This window comes from Oncorhynchus keta, chromosome 36, assembly GCF_023373465.1.
Source record: "Oncorhynchus keta strain PuntledgeMale-10-30-2019 chromosome 36, Oket_V2, whole genome shotgun sequence".
Taxonomy (NCBI): Eukaryota; Metazoa; Chordata; class Actinopteri; order Salmoniformes; family Salmonidae; genus Oncorhynchus; species Oncorhynchus keta.
This window is the reverse complement of record NC_068456.1, coordinates 25271185-25287052: the sequence shown is the minus strand read 5'-3', so window position 1 is coordinate 25287052 and position 15868 is coordinate 25271185. Positions and strand designations below refer to the sequence as shown.

The 15868-nt window shown below is 42.8% G+C and overlaps 2 protein-coding genes across 15 annotated transcripts in view; both read left to right on the top strand.

The window, feature by feature from the left end:
* LOC118375470 (zinc finger MIZ domain-containing protein 1-like) overlaps positions 1-6933 on the top strand; it is a 316755-nt gene extending 309822 nt beyond the window's left edge. For all 13 annotated transcript variants that reach the window (XM_052498707.1, XM_052498708.1, XM_052498704.1 and 10 more), the window contains 6 exons: positions 334-401; positions 874-942; positions 1174-1442; positions 1597-1799; positions 2696-2980; positions 3487-6933. In XM_052498707.1, coding sequence (XP_052354667.1) covers positions 334-401; positions 874-942; positions 1174-1442; positions 1597-1799; positions 2696-2980; positions 3487-3594 — 1002 coding nt within the window. In that variant the 3' untranslated portion in view covers positions 3595-6933. The remainder of the gene's footprint in view (positions 1-333; positions 402-873; positions 943-1173; positions 1443-1596; positions 1800-2695; positions 2981-3486) is intronic.
* Positions 6934-8605: 1672 nt separating this feature from the next.
* On the top strand, positions 8606-13653 carry ppifa (peptidylprolyl isomerase Fa). Of its 2 annotated transcripts, none has more exons than XM_035762037.2 (6): positions 8606-8952; positions 9532-9562; positions 9702-9790; positions 10572-10668; positions 12488-12563; positions 12703-13653. In XM_035762037.2, the coding sequence occupies exons 1-6, from the start codon at positions 8809-8811 to the stop codon at positions 12704-12706; spliced, it is 441 nt and encodes a 146-aa protein (XP_035617930.1). In that variant the 5' UTR covers positions 8606-8808; the 3' UTR covers positions 12707-13653. The 2 variants fall into 2 exon arrangements, with proteins under 2 accessions (XP_035617930.1, XP_035617929.1); XM_035762036.2 differs by having other exon boundaries at positions 8728-8952; positions 12672-13653.
* The last annotated feature ends 2215 nt before the right edge of the window (positions 13654-15868 follow it).

Below are 15868 nucleotides of genomic sequence, written 5' to 3'. Positions count from 1 at the left end.
GTCTGCTAAATGACTAACATGTAAATGGAGTATATTTTACAAAGGACACGGGTTTCCGCTGACTGTGTACCTAGACCAGGAAAGTCTAGACCAGGAAAGTCTAGACCAGGAAAGTCTAGAACAGGAAAATCTTTATAGCACAAGTTGTTCAGTGAACCACACTGTGATGAGTAAACTTGCCTGAGACCTGAAGACTCATGTTAGCTCCCAGAGCTAATGCTTTTGGCTATAGCTCAGTGGGCTAACCTGGTCTTGAAGCAATACACCTGACAGATCATACAATATACCCCTGTTTAGGAAATACATGACTCTGATAAGTGCTTTGTCTTCCAGTGTTTTGATCTGGAGTGGTATCTGCAGCTGAACTGTGAGAGGGGGACGTGGAGGTGTCCTGTGTGCAAGTATGTGGTGACCATTTCCAAACGATGTTTTGTCAATAAAGTTATGTCTCCTTTTTGAATGAGTTAAAATAATGCCTCTCGCTCTCTCTCGCCCTCTCTCTCTTGCCCCCCCTCCATCTCTCTCTCCCCCTCCATCTCTCTCTCTCCATCTCTCTCCCCTCCCCTCCATCTCTCTCTCCCCCTCCATCTCTCTCTCCCTCCATCTCTCTCTCCCCATCCTCCATCTCTCTCTCCCCCCCCTCCATCTCTCTCTCTCCATCTCTCTCCCTCCCCTCCATCTCTCTCTCCCCTCCATCTCTCTCTCTCCCATCTCTCTCTCTCCATCTCTCTCCCTCCCCTCCATCTCTCTCTCCCCTCCATCTCTCTCCCCTCCATCTCTCTTTCCCCCTCCCCTCCATCTCTCTCCCCTCCCCTCTCCTTCCTCCACTCCTCTCTCTCGCTCCCCTTCCTCCCTCCCTCTTTCTCATCGTAGTAAAACTGCATTGTTAGAGGGTTTAGAGGTGGACCAGTACATGTGGGGAATCCTCAACGCCATCCAGAAGTATGTATTATTCTTCGTTATTACTAATAATATGTATTATTATTAACCTCCAGTGCTTCATGTTCTTTTCCAGTATTCCCACCAGTATTTCTATAGTGTCTAGGACCATAAATATTCCCTTCTTCAACCTGCAGTGCTTCGTTCTTTTCCAGTATTCCCAATATTACTAACCATACTGGACTTTTCCACAATATCGGACTGTATAAAAATGTCCCCTTCCTTTTCCCGTAGTTCGGAGTTTGAGGAGGTGACCATTGACCCAACGTGTAGCTGGCGGCCGGTGCCCATCAAGTCTGACCTCCATATTAAAGAAGACCCTGATGGACCGCTGGCCAAACGCTTAAAGACCATGAGCCCCTCCCAGATGACCATGCCCAACGTCATGGAGATGATCGCCCAGCTGGGCCCTGGCCCCTCCCATTACCCATCAGGCCCTGCTCAGCACGGGGGAGGCGGCACCGGGGGAAACCCAGGGGAGTACAGTGGCCCCAGAGGCCCAGGTAATGACCATTTTCAGAATTCAGATATTGCATTTACAATTTAAATGTTTGTTATTTAGTAGACACTCTTATCCAGAGCAACTACAGTCATACTAAGGTAGGTAAAACAACTTAAGAAATATCTCCCCTTATTTGTGTTTTTCTGTGCTGCTAGGCAACAATTACCACGGCCACGGGAACTTTGACTTCCCCCACGGTAACCCGTCAGGCGGGGGAGGAGGAGGAGGTGGACTGAGAGGGGGAGGAGGATCCCCCATGAGTGACTTTATCAACCCCCCTCAGCTGTCCCACCTCCCAGACGTTCCTGTGGTTCTCCTATCCCAGGACAAGCCCCACAGCCACGGCATCAACGACCCTGTAAGTCCCCTACACCTCCACTACCAACCACCAGGGCTCACACCAGAGTTGTTGAAAATCCTCATAGAAAAAGTCAAATACCCACATCCAAACATTTTCCAGGTGCAGAGTACAAAAAGTGTTGTATGAAAGGAATAGTAATACTTGCACACCGTTTTAAATAATCTCGTATAGGTTGTTGTAATACCTGTCAAAGAAAAGCACTGATCTGGATCACGGCAGCATTGGCATTGTGCACAGCGTGTCTTGGCAGTCTTGCTCATGTCACCATCTGTATGTCAGCTCCGAGCTTACTTTAAACCACACTCCTTTCTCTGTCTCTCTCTTTCTCTCCATCCCTCCTTCCCTATCTCTCTCCCTCCATATCTCTCTCCCTCCATATCTCTCTCTCTCCATATCTCTCTCTCTCTGTCTCTCTCTCTCTCCCTCCATATCTCTCTCCCTCCATATATCTCTCTCTCTCCATATCTCTCTCTCTCTCCCTCCATATCTCTCTCTCTCCATATCTCTCTCTCTGTCTCTCTCTCTCTCTCCCTATCTCTCTCTCTGTCTCTCTCTCTCTCCCTCCCTCTCTCTCTCTCTCTCTCTCTCTCTCTCCTCCCTATCTCTCTCTCTCCCTATCTCTGTGTCTCTCTCCCTCCCTATCTCTCTCTCTCTCTCTCCCTCCCTATCTCTCTCTCTCCATATCTCTCTCTCTCTCCCTCCCTATCTCTCTCCCTCCATATCTCTCTCCCTCCATATCTCTCTCCCTCCATATCTCTCTCTCCCTCCCTATCTCTCTCTCTCCCTCCCTATCTCTCTCCCTCCCTATCTCTCTCCCTCCATATCTCTCTCCCTCCCTATCTCTCTCTCTCTCTCTCTCTCTCTCTCCCCTCCCTATCTCTCTCTCTCCTCAGATGTCTCATCCTTCCACCACTGATCAGCACCATAATTCCATGCAACAGCAGAGTGCACACATGCCTCCTCACCCCAACAGCCAGTCGTTACATCACGGTGGCAGCCAAGCAGGGCAGTCGTTGCATCACAGCAGCCAATCGTTGCAGCCCCCTCGCCAGCAGGCCCCAACTCCCCAACAGCAGCAAGGCCAGAACAGTCGCCCGCATGGCGATATGAACTTTAACCACTCGTCCTCGGGCATCGAAGGTCAAATTAGTGGTGACATGCCTGAGCCCTCCCTAGATGTAAGTGTGACATCATTGTGACATCGTGCTTACGTATGTGAACATCATTTAAGTAGCGTTAGCATCGTCTGCTAAATCTTATCTCATTGTTAGTGCAACCCAGGATCCTTGGGATGGCCGTTCCCTAAATCCTAACCATAACCCTTACCTAACCTTAACTCTCACACATAACTATTTTACATTTCAACTTCAATGGGGTAAGGTCAGAGTTGGGACGTCCCAAGGATTCTGGATAGGAAGGACCCTTTTCTCATTGCCTAACTATGGTTTGATGGGAAAAGTCAACTGCTATAGTATGTTCATACCTTTAGTTGTTTAAATGGACTCTTTGGATAGAAGTGAGAAGTCTAATGACAATGCGTATCTCTTCCCTTATATCTTTCTCTCTCTGTCCATCTGTCTCACTCTCGCTCTCTTTCTCTCTCGCTCTCTCTCTTCCTCTCTTTCCCCCCCTCTTCCTTTCTTTCCCTCCCTCCCTCTCTCTTTCTCTCTCTCTCTCTCTACAGCTGCTTCCAGAGCTGGCTAACCCAGACGAGCTCCTGTCCTATCTGGATCCTCCAGACCTCCCCTCCAACAGCAACGATGACCTCCTCTCCCTCTTCGAGAACAATTAACTTTCACCTCCCTCACCGCTCGAGCCGAACCCAAACCTTCTCCACAGACAGACACACACACCACAGGGTGTGTCCAACCAGCTGGACTCTCCATAGAGTCCATAGACACACCGTCGTCCTCATATGGACTGGTAGTGGGGACATCGTCAAGTCACACACACACACAAACAAAGACGTGTAGGTGGCATAGGAGCAACGCTGAGGTCATCTGTCAGAACATGAGGCGATGATGAGGATGACAGGGAGTGGACACTGTGTGTGACAGAGTTTGGAAACAGGAAATGCACTCATGACCTCACGTCCTCTTCCTCACACACACTCTTCCTCGTGTAAAGACTCTTTACACTGCTCTGCTGCGGAGCTCCTCCGGCCGACAACATCGACGGCCATGTCGGTTGTCTACCCCTTCAGTGATATTTTATCTCTTGTCTTTTCCAACTTAAACTGTGCAGCTAATAATCACGTTCTATGTGTAGGACGTCACACAGGCCGAACTCTCTGTGTGAGCTTTTAGGGAAAAGTGTTGTAGCATTTTGTATCGTCCTTATTTCCCCCTTATACAAAAAAAGGAAAAAAAATACATGAATAGGGAAGAAAAGTCATCTTCTTCTCCTAGCCAATGTTTATATCTATCCTCTGTTGATGTGTGTTCTTCCAAGCCCTGACCCCCTGAGACCACAGCCTTTAACCCCTGACCTTTGACCTACAGTGTGTTCTTATAACCTCGGACCTTTAGCTCATAGTGTGTATTTCCAACGGGACGTCCGTCATCACTGGGTACGTACCATCCAGTCTAACTGAAGCACAACCGACAGTGGGTCACACCACACCACATGGCAGACAGAGCCCTGGGAGGAGAGACCAAGGCCTGTGGATGAGGAACCTAACCTAGCTAGCTAGCCCACCCAGTCTACATAAGAATCAGCACTGTTAACTCTATTCAGTCTGTCTATCGCCCCCCTCCAATGTTGTTCAAGTTTCTCTTCCCTGGTGTTACAGTACAATGCCATATCGGACAGTGGGCTATGCAAAAGTACGTTTTACAAAAACATTTGTTTTGGCTTAGAATGATGGAGAAGTATGTGTGTATCTGTGTGTATGTGCTTGAGAAAGAGTGAGGATGAGAGTGATAGAAAAAGAGAAGTACAGAGTCCGTCCTTATTTAGTCTATCATAGAGACACAGCTAGTGTTGCAAAAGACAGTCGGCCATTCTAATAGAGCCAGATCCCTCTTAACGTGAGACTTCCTCTGTTCTACAGGCCTGCAATTGCTCCTGTAACCATACTGTGTGGTGTTAAGAAGTGCATGTGTGCCAATGGTCTTTGTTCTAGATTAGCCAGAAACATTCTAGCCATTGCATTTTTTTTTATCATGATTTTATTTGACATTTTCTTGCAAAGGAATGATTTTGGCTAATGTCCAGCTTTTTTCTTTTCATGTTTGTTTCATTTCTACTGTTCATTGGAAAATGGCCATGCGTGATGCATCACCAAAGTTATCCTACAGTTTGTAGAAGGAGTTGGCTTGGACCTCTACTATAATGTAAGAATAATATGGTCTAAGGCTCTGCATCTCAGTGCTAGAGGCGTCACTACAGACCTGGTTAGATTCCAGGGTGTATCACAACCGGTCGTGATTTCGAGTATCATAGGGCGGCTCACAATTGGCCCAGCGTCTTCCGGGTTAGGGTTTGGCTGGGAAAGGCCGTCATTGTAAATAAGAATATGTTCTAAACTGACTTGCCTAGTTAAATAAAGGTTACACAATACATCAAAAACATACACTTAGGGAGCCAATCAAAAAGTGTTCTGAACAGATGTGTGGTTGCACTGCATTTCCTATGTCTTGTTACTGTTAAACTGTATTTTGTCAACTCTTGTTCAAAAGGAACACAATGGTTTATAAAGACAATACTTCAAAATGGTTGCCATCCTGAAAATATATGCTTTAAAAATGTTTGCTAATGTATTGGGGAAAAGTAGAGGAAAGTGACTTGACCCTCTATCATTTTTGTTTAAGTCAAGTCTAAATTGTAATACCCTCTGGAATTGAATGTGAGTTATTTTTTATTTTTGTGAATCCTGTTTTGTACAACACAAGATCATCATGCGTATTATTCTATCCTCGTAGCATTTTTGATATTGTTCTCCTATTTTAAGTTATTTTCTGTAATTATTCAGTGACTGTGAGAATAATCATAATTTGGTTTACTTCAGATCATGTAGGCTACTAAATTAAATTGAAGACTTCTCAATCGGTGGATATTTTTAGGACTTAAGAATGATCCCCAACGCTGGTTGAATCACCTGAATGCAACTGACCCTACGATATTTTAGGCTGTCTGTCTGTGTCTATGTCTGTTTGTTGAAGACAATGCACTGCCACAGTGAGGTATTTTAACTCCCCTGCCCTGTCTATCTGTAGATCTGTGTAGACATGATGCTGAAGTCTGGTCTATCAACATTACTCTCGATACGCCTTGTCCGAGGTTCAGGCTCCACACCAAACTGTAGATGTACAGTCAATGGACACAAGTGGAGTGTGTTAGTTAGAGGGTGCAATGTATTTTCATTTAAAGAAAATGGGAGATGTGATCCCCTGCCCTCTGTTTTCTGTCACTAACATGCAGGAATAGGGTCTGGAGGGTCTCTGAGGGATGCATGTACATAGTGTAAATGACAGATAGAGATACATTAACTTACAGAAATGTAGACATTTTCGCCACACGGGGCAATGATGCGCATTGTGTATTTAGAATTTGTAAAGTTTGCATCCTCCTGTCAGAAGAGACTGTTGAATTGTGGGAAATGGAGTCTGTGTTTGATAGTCTGTACAGCCCTCTGCCTCCAACCACATGTTCATTCATGTAAGATACTTTATCTACTTCTCAAACATGAGGGGGTGTTGGAAAAGGAGAAAAAAAAGAAACATTTGTTTCCCTTTGTGTAAAACTTGTGTATTTCTCTATTACTTGTGTACTTTATAAAGGTGCTACTACAACAACATAATAAAGATCATTTTGAGGAATAAATCGGGACGTGGGAACCATGAGTGGTTCCTAAAGATTGTTGATACCAAATTTACAGTTTGTACAATTTTGGCAAATTTACAGTTTTTACACAATTAGGCAAAAAATATTACTTCCAAGGTACAATCTGAAGTGATTGGCACACCAAGTGGCAGTTGTCTTTTTTGTTTTGTACATTCTGTGTACAGTCATTTCATATTCTAAACTGGTCAGAAAAAAATGAATTGTGATTTTTAGTCTTGCAAAACTGTATGTAGTTAGATGATGTGACATCCTAATATTTATCTAATAAATATGTATTCAGATGAAACTTGTGATCTTGGTTTTCTAATACATCTTAAGTTCTATGCCCTATGTAACATCAACCACCAGACAAAATCACAGTGGAGAATTCTGGATCTATCAAGACCAACTGACAGTCAAGTCAGTATAAAGACCCTTTATAACAATATGATAGTTATATAATAAGGCTCTCACAAGCAAAACACACATTACATGCATGCACCCTTTGAAATTACCCTAAAAAGGAAGAGGCTGTTTATAACACATAGTTATTTAACTCATCAAATCAAATTTATTTATATAGCCCTTCTTACATCAGCTGATATATCAAAGTGCTGTACAGAAATCCAGCCTAAAACCCCAAACAGCAAGCAATGCAGGTGTAGAAGCACGGTGGCTAGGAAAAAAACTCCCTAGAAAGGCCAAAATCTATGAAGAAACCTAGAGAGGAACCAGGCTATGAGGGGTGGCCAGTCCTCTTCTGGCTGTGCCGGGTAGAGATTATAACAGAACATGGCCAAGATGTTCAAATGTTCATAAATGATCAGCAGGGTCAAATAATAATCACAGTAGTTCTCGAGGGTGAAACTGGTCAGCACCTCAGGAGTAAATGTCAGTTGGCTTTTCATAGCCGATCATTGAGAGTATCTCTACCGCTCCTGCTGTCTCTAGAGAGTTGAAACAGCAGGTCTGGGACAGGTAGCACGTCCGGTGAACAGGTCAGGGTTCCATAGCTGCAGGCAGAACAGTTGAAACTGGAGCAGCAGCACGGCCAGGTGGACTGGGGACAGCAAGGAGTCATCATGCCAGGTAGTCCTGAGGCATGGTCATAGGGCTCAGGTCCTCTGAAAGAAAGAGAGAGTGAAAGAAAGAAAGAAAGAAAGAAAGAAAGAAAGAGAATTAGAGAGAGCATACTTAAATTCACACAGGACACCGGATAAGACAGGAGAAATAACAGACTGACCCTAGCCCCCGACACATAAACTACTGCAGCATAAATACTGGAGGCTGAGACAGGAGGGGTCAGGAGACACTGTGGCCCCATCCGATGATACCCCCGGACATATAACCCCACCCACTTTGCCAAAGCACAGCCCCCACACCGCTAAAGGGATATCTTCAACCACCAACTTACCATCCTGAGACGAGGCCGAATATAGCCCACAAAGATATCCGCCACAGCACAACCCAAGGGGGGCGCCAACCCAGACAGGAAGACCACGTCAGTGACTCTACCCACTCAAGTGACGCACCCCTCCTAGGGATGACATGTATAAACCCTGTATAAACTGAAGGGGGGTGAGGGGATTATCTAAATTATATAACATTGTTTTAAGGTCATACCAAGGATCATTTTTGTTATTTTTAAGACCCCTTGAAGTATAAAAACATGTATAAAACATTTATTTGAAATGTATCTCGTTTAAACGGATGGAATTTGATGGGGATTGTTTTGTTATGCTAATTCGATGTATATATTGGTGCTTTGATGGAGAGCGGAATAAGACATTGACAATTACAACGAAAATACTATTTAATATTGTAGACACAGAGATGTATTAATACTTTTCATGGACTAGCAGCAGTCTAAGTCACTGCATCTCAGTGCTAGAGGCGTAACTAGACACCCTGGTTCGAATCTGGCTGTATCACAACCGGCCGTGATTGTGTCCCATTGGGCGGCGCACATTTGGCCCAGCGTTGTACGGGTTTGATCGTTGTAAGCTGTCATTGTTAATAAGAATTTGTTCTTAACTGACTGCCCTAGTTAAATAACGTTTAAATAAAAATACAAATATGTTTATGTTCACAACGTCATCATTCTGTGTCGCTGTTGGGGTCTAAGAGACGTCATGTGTACACACCCCCATCCTCGGTACTTCATGTCGACAACTATGCAAAGATGTTGCAAATGAAAAATCGTATAAAATATTGCTCTTTGGCAATTGCTGCGACCAGGTTGTTTTCGTCTGGACCCGTCAAGAATCCAGTCGTGTATTTTGACATCGCAGCTGACAATGAACCTCTGGGACGAATCATTATAGAGGTAGCTTGCTAACTAACGTAGCTAGCTAGCGTAGATGCTGACCCCGTAGCAAGCTAAATATGACATTAGCCAGCTAACGTTACCTAAGTTAGCTACACAAAATAACAGTAAAAAGGCAGATACACATACCTCCATAGAATAACGCTATTTTCTGCACAAGTTGACGGTTCATTTTAGGGCATGTCCAGCAGAGCTTGCTTAGCTAGTTAAAATAGTTATCTAGCTAGCTAGATAGGTAGCCATGCTTAGTTGTTGAAGTACCTAAGCCCATTCATTTCCAGTTGGTTTTAACTACAGTCACACCCCTCTTTCTGCTAAAAGGATAATGAGCTGATTGGGGTGTTGATAAGATTGCTATGGCTAGTGTGTTCAACCAAGCATGTTCATGTAGAGAAAAGGGCAAAACTATCCAGCTAGCTTCTAGCAACAAAGACTATTATCTAACTAGCTGGCTATCAATACATTGTTTAGCCATAGAAAACGACAGACTAGAAATAATCATGGGAACCAATCAATACATTAAACCTGCTTATCTACCTAACTAACCTGACATTGTCCTTTATTGACATTTCATTACAGTTGAATGCAGCTGCTGTGCCCAAAACAGCAGGTAAACATTGATTTGTGTTCTATAGAAATAGCCAGTCAATGAGACTTACCTGGACAGTGACAACAAATAAAATACTGCACTGTATAACCTTACATTGTGTTTTACTTAGTAGTGAATTGATGTTGTTGTTTTCTGACAGAGAACTTTAGAGCACTGTGCACTGGGGAACATGGCTTTGGATACAAAGGATCAGTGTTCCACAGAGTGATTCCTGAGTTCATGTGTCAGGTACTGTATCCGGGCTTACCTTATCATAGAGCAGGGTTTCCCAAACTCGGTCCTGGGGTCTTCCATGGGTGCACATGTTTGTTTTTGCCCGAGCACTACTCACTCAGCTGATTCAAATAATCAACGCTTGATGATGAGTTAATTATTTGAATCAGTTGTGTAGTACTAGTGCAAAAATGTGCACCCATGGAAGACCCCAAGACTGAGTTTGGGAAACCTTGTCATAGAGAAACCTCTTTCTATGTAAACAGTCTTGTTTGGCTATCACTTTGAGTTGTGTTCTGCAACGATTGAAATATTTTGGTCCCTCATTGAAATTGTATCTCTACTGTAGCGACCCTGTGTTTATAAGCTCTGATATCGACTCTGCCACTGCAGAATGCTTTTGTGACACAAGCGATGGCGCACAGGACTACGGGCCAAAAGGTTGATGGTTTGCCGACTACTCCCAGACAAGCTCACTCTCCCTGCCTGTTTCATTACGCTGGTGTCAGACGTGATCGGACCCCACAGATGTGCTAGGCCGGTGATCGCGTTCCAGTAAGGTGTCATCCTGTTAAGGCTAGCCCGAGGACATGCTCTTTGAAAGGAGGGAGTAAGTGTAGTGACCCAGGGCTTTTGGCCAGAAAGTTGAGGGTTTACCGACCACTGTGGACAAGCTCACTCTCCCTGCCTGTTTCATTACACTACTATACGTGGCCCTTATGAAGGTTGTATTTATTTACAATGTTGTGTGGTGGTGTTGTCTAAAAGTAAGAGCACTAACTCACTCTGCCCTCAGGGAGGAGATTTCACGCATCACAACGGGACTGGAGGGAAGTCCATATACGGGACCAAGTTTAAAGACGAGAACTTCAAACTGAAACACAACGGGCCAGGTATGTTAGACCACTAAACCAGCCAACTCCTCTGTCTCTGACCTCTGTTCCCTTAATCACACATTAGGGCCAAACTGAGCTGTACCGGTCAGATCTAAACTGGGCTGAGCTGTACCGGTCAGATCTAAACTGGGCTGAGCTGTACCGGTCAGATCTAAACTGGGCTGAGCTGTACCGGTCAGATCTAAACTGGGCTGAGCTGTACCGGTCAAATCTAAACTGGGCTGAGCTGTACCGGTCAGATCTAAACTGGGCTGAGCTGTACTGGGCTAGCCTAGTTATGCATCCACCGTTGTTGTTGGATCCATGCTGGATAAATTAAGGGAAAAATGTAATAGAAGACAGTAGACAATGGTTAGTTGACCCTAGTGTGTAAAACATGCGTTGAAGAGTTGTTGTAAAGGCTCTCCTCTCCACTAGATGGCGGTATTGACTACACAGACAGGTTATTTCAATACGGTACAAATGACCTACTTTCCAAGCAAGTCAACATCCCATCTAGCATACAATTTTTATTTTTTTTACTAAACCTTAACCCCATGTTGATAAATGGACACTTCTTCAGCTCAGGATGTGTTCTCTTGCACAATGACAACCTGGAAATAGACCTTTACCCAATCCAGATGTGTTCTAGCTGCTGCTCAATGCCCTACAGCCAGTTACACCACAGTGTTCCTATCGATTTATTATGTTAAAGGACTTGATTCACAGAAACAAAGTTTGGAGAAATGGAAGCATTGATAGTCATATTGTGTGTGTATATACACTGAACAAAAATATAAACGCAACACTTAAAGTGTTTGTTTCATGAGCTGAAGAAAAAAAAATCCCAGACATTTTTCATTTGCACAAAAAGCTTATTTCACTCAAATGTTGTGCACAAATTTGTTAATATCCCTGTTAGTGAGACTTTCTCCTTTGCCAAGATAATCTGTCCACCTGATAGGTGTGGCATATCAAGAAGCTGATTAAACAGCATGATATTTACACAGGTGCACCTTGTGCTGGGGAAAATAAAAGGCCATTTTAAAATGTGCTGTCTTGTCACACAACAGAATGCCACAGATGTCTCAGGTTTTGAGGAAGCGCGCAATTGGCACTCTGACTGCAGGAATGTCCACCAGAGCTGTTGCCAGGGAATGTATTGTTAATTTCTCTACCATAAGCTGCCTCCAATGTCGTTTTAGAGCATTTGGCAGCACGTCCAACCAGCCTCACAACCGCAGACCATGTGTAACCACGCCAGCCCTCCACATCCGGCTTCTTCACCTATGGGATCATCTGAGGGATGGTCGGGGGGTGCTGAGGAGTATTTCTGTCTGTAATAGAGAAACTCATTCTGATTGGCTGAGCCTGGCTCCACAGTGGGTGGTTATTTTGCCCTCACAGACTCACCCATGACTGCTCTCCTAATGTAATCCATACATTAGGGCCTAATTTATTTATTTAAATGGACTGCTTTCCTTATATAAACTGTAGCTCAATCAAATCTTTGAAATTGTACAAATGACCTCGACTAACCTGTACCCCCGCACATTGACTCGGTACCGTTACCCCCGTATATAGCCTCGGTATTGTTATTTTAATGTGTTAGTTATTATTATTTATTTTTTATTTAGTCAATATATTCTTAACTCTATTTATTGAACTGCATTGTTGGTTAAGGGCTTGTAAGTAAGCATTTCATGGTTGTATTCGGCACATGTGACATACAATTGGATTTGATGTTGCGTTTTATATTTTTGTTCAGTATACAATTGACAATGTACATGAATTAACTGGTACTATACTGCAAGCTCTGATGTTTCCTTTGTTTTAGGTATCTTATCCATGGCAAATTCAGGGGCGAACACGAACGGTTCTCAGTTCTTCATCTGCACAGTTAAAACTGAATGGTAGGTTATGTTTTAGACACCGGTTAGACACACAGTTGTGTTTTAGAATCATTTCCATTTTGGTCAGCTTCACTGGTGACTGCACCTCTCTCTCTCCGTCTCTCTCAGGTTGAATGATAAGCATGTGGTCTTTGGTCAGGTGAAGGAGGGCATGGAGGTAGTCTTCAACATGGAATCCTTTGGTTGTCATGACGGTGGTGTGGTAAAGAAAATCGCCATCATGGACTGTGGGGAGATCAAGTAAAACACACAGACAGGTTGGAGAAGGTCACTGTGGACAACGACTCTTGGAAACGTCCAATTTTGTAAAAGTTTTTTTAACTCTTCTGTTTTCCTCACCCAATTAAAAAATGACAACCACAAATACACCAGCTGTCTCTCATACATGTAGTCTCTTGTCAGCTGTCTGTCATACATGTAGTCTCTTGTCAGCTGTCTATCATACATGTAGTCTCTTGTCAGCTGTCTGTCATACATGTAGTCTCTTGTCAGCTGTCTGTCATACATGTAGTCTCTTGTCAGCTGTCTGTCATACATGTAGTCTCTTGTCAGCTGTCTGTCATACATGTAGTCTCTTGTCAGCTGTCTATCATACATGTAGTCTCTTGTCAGCTGTCTGTCATACATGTAGTCTCTTGTCAGCTGTCTATCATACATGTAGTCTCTTGTCAGCTGTCTGTCATACATGTAGTCTCTTGTCAGCTGTCTGTCATACATGTAGTCTCTTGTCAGCTGTCCCTCATACATCTAATCTCATTGTCTTTGGACAATGTGTTCTCCCTTCACACACACACACACTTACTCTATAGCATTTATACTGTCTGTACTCATGACATCTTCTCATGTTCATAGCCTGTGCTTTACACATTCAAGAGTTGTTGTATGGAGAGGATTGGACTTTGGAGTATTTCAACACTGGTACTAAGATACCTCTGAAGTGGGTGCTTTTTATTCTAGATGTCACTAATATTTTTCTAAAGAAAATCATCTATAAACTATTTAAGGCATGTATGATGGACCCGACACCTATAGAATGTATAAAATAATGTTGTACATTTACTGCCAAATAAATCTATGTTTTTAGATTTTACTCTGTTGCTCAGTTTCATTGTGTCCTGCATGTCACCATCACTAATTATTCCTGCTTTTAAGACTTCCTGGTATGGATCCCATGTCTTTTTTTAGACAGCAAGACACTACTTCCTGTCCTTCAGAGCAGGATGTGACATCATACATTTGGCTTCTATTTGGTTCATCTCACTTGGCGAGAAACAAAGCTGTAAAGGTCAATTTATAAGGTACACTTACTGGAATTAAACGCTAAGATTTCTACAGTAGAAGGGCATTGACTATCTGTGTTTTAGCTGCAGAAGTCAATCTACAGTTATACTGTATTAGTATACAGGAATCCAGTCAGTAAAGAATGCTACAATAACCAGTAGTGAATGAGCTATTAAAGTGTTCAGAATACAGATACAATATTTTATCAACTGTATGGTGTCAACTATTTTCTCAAAACCAGTAACGTAAAGTATGACTTAAGTAGTTTTTGTTGGGGTATCTGTACTTTACTATTTATATTTTTACTCCTCCTCCTATTTTTACTCCTATTTACTATTTTTACTCCTTACATTTTCCCTGACACACAAAAGTACTCGTTACATTTAGAATGCTCAAGCAGGACAGAATTATGGCACCTGTCAATATAACACTTTGTCATCCCTACTGTCTCTGATCTGGTGGACACACAAAACACACCTACTGTGTTTGTAAATGATGTCTGAGTGTTGGAGTGTGCCCCTTTCTGTCCGTAATTAAAAATAAAACAAAAATAGTGCCGTCTAGTTTCCTTTAATATAAGGAATTTGATGTATAGCATTTACTTTGTACTTTTACTCAAGTATAACAATTTAGTACTTTTTCTACCACTGTACTTAAGTACATTTAAAACCAGATACTTTTAGACTTTTACTCAAGTAGTATTTTACCGGGTAAGTTTCACTTTTACTTCAGTCATGAGTACTTTTTCCAATCTTTACTTTTCTTTTACTTTTTCCACCACTGCCGAAAACCACATTTAGTTTTATGCACACCGCCAACTTTACTTTGTGTGGGTTCTTACCATGGAAATAGGATGGTATCTTTCCATTTCTATGATTCTAGTTACTGTATTTCTATGGTGAGATTCTTCCCTCTATTGTAGCGATGTTGTCTTTATTGTAAACAGAACACATCTCCCCTGTTGAAATGCAGTGAGAGTGGCCAGACCAAAGCCTGAAGAACCAGAGACTAAGTGTCTGGGTGGTGGTGGTGTTTATTAAGCTAATAGTTTATGAAGGTAAATAATGAACCAAACATGAAAAAACTCCCCTGGCTCTTAAACAAAACCATATGCGCTCTGACCTTCCAACAATTAGTTTGAATTCTCCAGTTACATTGTTGCCATAGAGACACTTTAGCCCCAGTTCTGTGTTTGAGCTAGGGATGTTGTAACAAACTTGATATCATTTGGGTCCCCACCCTCTTGTGAAGTTTAAGCTATTTGGAATTTCATGTCCAAGCCTGTGCATGGAAACTTGGCTTTCCAGACCACGTCCAGTGCAATAGCCCTACTCATGCGAAACAATAACATGTTTACAATCATTAAAAGCAATGAAGTTGTCCTTGTATCACACACTTCTCCAACATCAACCCAAATACGAAGGCGCAACTTTGGTTTGTAGAAGTAAGGGGGCCATCATTTGAATATATTTTTTATCCAGTCAGATGAACACCCTACCCCACCACTCAGAGGTGTCTGCATGATCCTTAAGCACACCTTTTATTTGTTTTCTATCACATTTCAATGCTAAAACTGATATTTCAGAATGTGGTGGGGACATGTCCCTCCCGTCCCCAGTGAAAGTTGCGCCCCTCCCCAAATGTAAAGTATATTTTGAAGCAAGCATAAATGTGTGCTCTGGTGTAGTCTGTAGGCTTAACCTATCCACAGCTGGAGTAAAACTGATTTTTTAAATGTATTCTCTATTTTCTCATTTAGAGTACATGATTCACAGAAACAAAGTTTGGAGAAAAATGTTTTCTAAGTACAGAGATAGAAGCCTTTTAAACTTAAATGACATTGTAATAGTAAACGTGTTTCAGTAAAAGTGTTGAAATAAACCAGTCACTTTTCCTACCTCTGTGTCTCCCTGGTCTTTCCAGTAGTAAGTTAGTCTGAACTAGAATAGGAACTCCGTCACCGCTCCGAGTGGCAACAGCTCTCTGAGGCATCATTCTCCTTTCTTCATTACACAACCAGCGAC